At 36.9% G+C, this 4,789-nt stretch overlaps 1 protein-coding gene across 4 annotated transcripts in view; it reads right to left on the minus strand.

Moving 5' to 3' along the window:
* Positions 1 to 1,561: 1,561 nt before the first annotated feature.
* Positions 1,562 to 4,789, minus strand: part of isl1a (ISL LIM homeobox 1a) — a 5,421-nt gene continuing 2,193 nt past the window's right edge. For 2 of the 4 annotated variants that reach the window (XM_046841851.1, XM_046841849.1), the window contains 3 exons: positions 3,134 to 3,417; positions 2,811 to 2,978; positions 1,562 to 2,656 (listed from right to left, as the gene is read on the minus strand). In XM_046841851.1, coding sequence (XP_046697807.1) covers positions 2,540 to 2,656; positions 2,811 to 2,978; positions 3,134 to 3,417 — 569 coding nt within the window. In that variant the 3' untranslated portion in view covers positions 1,562 to 2,539. Of the gene's footprint in view, positions 2,657 to 2,810; positions 2,979 to 3,133; positions 3,421 to 4,789 lie in introns of all 4 variants that reach the window. The other 2 variants (XM_046841850.1, XM_046841847.1) reach the window with 1 other exon arrangement.

Consider the following 4,789-nt stretch of genomic DNA (forward strand, 5'->3'; position numbering starts at 1 on the left):
GTGTTTCTTGTGTTTTGTTTTTTAGTTGAAGTTAGTATGGATGCCAATCATATTAAAGAAATAAATAAAAAACACGTAAGTCTATTTCATTTTCCTCCTCGAAGATTTTTACAGGAAGTGTGTTTCTGATTGCACTCAAAGGAATAATTGTAAATTTAACAAATAAAATATAAAAACAGTCAGTTAAACAATATTTTCTGTGCAGCATTTTTAGAAAGTCTGTCACCTTATCCTCTAAAGTCTTCATTTGTTTATGAAAACACAGACACAATATGTCCTTTTTCTCATGTGTTTGAAGAAGCCTAACTTGAAAGATATTGCCCATAATAGCCTTATCATTCAGACATGATGTCTATAATGCAGTTGAATTAAATACTCAAATTGGGATGTAAAAAAATCAATCAAATGCTCCACATCCACCACATATAACTAACAACTTCACAAGCTTGACCTTGAGCGCATCTTCAAATGCAGTGAAAAACAAAGTCACCTCTTTCTACATTTCTAATATTCTTGCAGTCCAGATAAACACTTCCAGGCATTAAAAAGTGACCACCATCCTAAGCTTTTGTAAACGCTATCCATGCAGTCACTCAGGCTGCCATCAGATTGAGGTAAGAAATCAGAAATATGTACTACAGTAAACAGCACAAGTCTACTTCTTACTTTAAAGGTGCTCAGAATAAACAAAACACTAATAACTGCTTCACGTTTATGTTAAATTATTTGCTTGAGTCAGAGCTGCATTGCCCTCTGAAATGCACCATCCACATATAACATAACAGTTCCACAATGACAAACTCTCTGTAATAACCAAGCTGGTTTTTTTTACTTGTCACTGGGGTGATAACATGAAGCACACATTTAGTGTTTAATACATTTACTTTGCATAAATCTATTTTTAAACTTTTTAAAATAATCTAAGGCACCTTAGGGATCAATGCTCAAAATGTTAATTAAAGTACACCAGACACACTTTTCTAGCTAGGCCTGCAGTTGAGTCCTTGATTTCTGGGAACATGGTCATACGATGCGTAATAAACTCCCAACTAAATGCACACATACTGTAAAAACATTGCACTGGTTTGTTCAGCAGATCATCACCCATGCAGTTTGCCAAAAGTTGATCTTTATACTAATGATTTACATCACCAAGACTGCCTGCTCAAAATCATTTAAAGTTGTTCATATTTGAAGTTTTAGGATTGGTGAATTGAACAAGGTCAAAAGCAAGCATTTGGTAAGATTTCATTCAGGAAAAAATTACGTGAAACGAATTTACTTGAAATGCAAATGAATTAATACCTGTCTCAATTTTTTTAAGTAAAAATTATAATAAATAAATCATATGGTATAAAAATAAATCTTAAAAGGCTTTAGATAATTTAAGAAATGTTCCAGAATACGCCCGACGCGATCAATTTAATTCTTCAAACTTTTATTGTTCAAATATTCCTGAAGATCTACATATGGCGTTGCTCCATCCATCATTTTATTAAATTTTTTAGTCAAAATGACGGGACACATTAAGTCCGATATAGATCATTCGGAGTCGACAAAGTAATTTTCCTCTTTTTTACTTCAGCAATTCAAGATAGTACACAAAAGTGGCAGGTCGTTGGACAATAAATAATAAATTATTTTTGTAATATAGGAACAAACAAACAAACAAACAAAAAAAAGATCTTCGCTGTTTGACCGACATATTAACTTAAAACTATACACATCTTTGGGAAATAATAATAATAATAATAATAATAATAATAATAATAATAATAATAATAATAAAATCTCGGACGGACACATACACGTAAATGTCCCACGCAGCTTGTGGTCGAATAGAGGTATACCTTGTTGCAATGCTTTAGTAGCCTACTTGGGCTTGAAAAGATACCATATAACAAAAAAAAATAAAATAAAAAGCGGTTAGACTCGGCTGCCAGGCCGTCCTCACACTTTCAATATTCAGTGAATAAATCTCAGTTTGTGGTGTTTTTGACGAGTCAGCAGTGTGTTTGTGCCGCTCATGCTGCGCTGCACGGATTTAGAGTCCTCATGGGTCTCATCTTCCTATGAGGTTCGCTGATTTTGTCAAAAAGAAAGAAAAAAAAAAAGAGCAAAAATGTCTCGGTTTGTTTGGCAAAATATATATATGTATATATAGCCGACCAGTTCCACCAGTTCCTGCGTAGTAAAGGCCCAAACGTCGGAGGAAAGGACTTCTAGACATTTCGGACCCGGTGCAGGTCTACTTCCGCCGGATGTCCAAGACTTCCGGTAACGCTCGTCTTCTCGTGAAGAAGTGTCTCTCTCTTTTTTTTTTTTTTGCTCGCGCGCCTTTTCGTTCCCACGATTGTCATCACAGTGTATAAACGCGACCATAGGGCTTGTTTGGATAGAAAAGCCCTGCGGAATTGGAGGTCTGTCGGTGTTACTCGGGAGTGAAGCCTCGGTGAAACAGGGACTCGACGACCTTTGGAGACCCTCTGTTTTATTTTCCCCTCTTCCGATTGTGAAAAGGAAGATTAATCCGAATCGTCTAGGCCTCGATGGGACTGGCCACCATGCTGTTTGGTGTATCTGGCAGTTGCGAGGACATGGACGCCACTTCACTCCCTGTTGAATTCGAGCCTGGTCCTCCTTCAGAAAAATTTACCTAGAAGCACAGGCAAAGCAATTATTATTATTATTATTATTATTATTATTATTATTATTAATAATAAAGCTATCGCTGAAATCTGTAGCTGCTCCTGCGCTTTTACGCACGGGCATTTTCTGCGCTTTTACGCACGAGCATAACGCACGCTCACCAGTTGCTGAAAAGCGGGTTGGTCGATATCGCTCTGCAGTGCAAAATCGCTCAGGACCTTCCAGGGTGGTTGATAAGTCTGCACCTCCACCGGGTTCGCCTGTAATCCACCATCGTGTCTCTCTGGACTGGTGGCCACCATTGGAGTTCCCGTCATTCCTTGAATGTTCTGCAGAAAGCACAAAAATAACTATGGCCTTTTAAAAAAGAAGAAGAACAGGTGTACGTGTACATGGTTGCGCTTGAACCTAACGTTTGCATCTACACCAAAACACGATTTGTTTTTAGGGAGGGTTAGCTAGTGTTTGGAGCTTCCGCACTTACCGTCTTGTCGTTGGGTTGCTGCTGTTGCAGCTGCTTCATCAGCAGACTGCGCTTCTTGTCCTTGCAGCGCTTGTTCTGAAACCAGACTCGGATTACCCGCGGGCTCAGGCCCGTCATCTCCACGAGCTGCTCCTTCATGAGCGCGTCGGGCCGCGGGTTCGCGTTGTAGCACGTGCGCAAAGTGTGCAGCTGCTTCTCGTTCAGCACCGTGCGCACGCGCGTCGTCTTCTCGGGCTGCTTGTGCACGTGCGGGCGCAACGCGGGCTGCCGCGCCGAGATTGGCTCTGCTACAAAAAAAGAAAAGAAACGCGCGCGCACAAACACACACACACACACACACACACACACACCCACCAAAATGCAATTAGGTTAATAAATTTGACAGGTAGTTTCAATTTCAATTTTCTGTAAATATGACAGATGTTAGCTGTCTCATCCCTCCCTATATTACAGGACGAGGGAATTAATGTGACATTTCTCTGACAAACAATCTGCGTATTCAACAATATGACATAAATAATGAAAAATGTCCATATACCAAAATATACATTCACATAGAGTCTACATTTATGCATGTGGACCAAACTCTACTGCTGTTGGATTTTTATAAGTAATTTGTTTCCCAAAATTTATTAGTAAATTTATTAGTAATTTGATTCCTTTCCTGCTAAAATGTGAAATTTAATTTTAGTATATATATATATATATATATATATATATATATATATATATATATATATATATATATATGACCAATGCACTAGCTGATTTGTCAGAAATTTGTTTTGTTTTTTTACTGCATTTGATCCAAACCTTTGAACCGCTATGTGAAGTACATACAGATCTAAACTGTCTTAATCTAATGGCATTTTACTGCATCATTTCTGCAAGCATAAATTTAATAGTCAAATATTTTCAGTAATACATTAGACATGCACACGAAAGTGTAAAAAAAAATATTAATAAACAGAATACCAGGCAGCTTATTGTGTTTTGAGGAATGAAATAAAGCTGTGTAAAATATGCTCTGTGCTCTGTATCCATATTAAATAAATCTCCCAAAAGAGAAATATTCGAAAGCAAAAGCAACTATTTGTGGGATTATCTAATAACAAGCACGTGTTTGTATGTTTGTTTAAATTGTTTTTATTTTCCTAAATAATATCCACAGGCATGCATAGTTTTATTTTTTTTTTTTAGCGCATGGTTGGCTGAAGCAGCGGAAGAATATCACTTTCATGCATGAATAGCTGAATTCAATAGCACTCAAACTGTAGGAAAAATGAAACGTGCAATGTTGACAAACCACTGACAACAGCCTGTTAGTTTAGTAACCTTTTCATTTGTGGGCTGATGTGATAATCATCAATTCATTCCTCCGTAACAAATCTCTATTAGCCTCCAAATCATTTGTAAAAAATTATAATAACTGTTCATGTGCCTCTCAATATTAGGCTGTATGCTATTGACACTAATTATTTCAATATATAAGTAAGCTGCATTATGTAGAGAAAAAAAATCCTAAATCATAAGAAATGAAGCATGATTTCAAGCTTGGAAAATATGAAAATATGAGAAATTTCATATATTCAAATATATTTGGCACGTGCATTAAGAGGCGTCAATAAAAACAAAAAAAGCTTGTGTGATGATATG

This window comes from Silurus meridionalis, chromosome 27 (assembly GCF_014805685.1).
Source record: "Silurus meridionalis isolate SWU-2019-XX chromosome 27, ASM1480568v1, whole genome shotgun sequence".
Lineage (NCBI taxonomy): Eukaryota > Metazoa > Chordata > Actinopteri > Siluriformes > Siluridae > Silurus > Silurus meridionalis.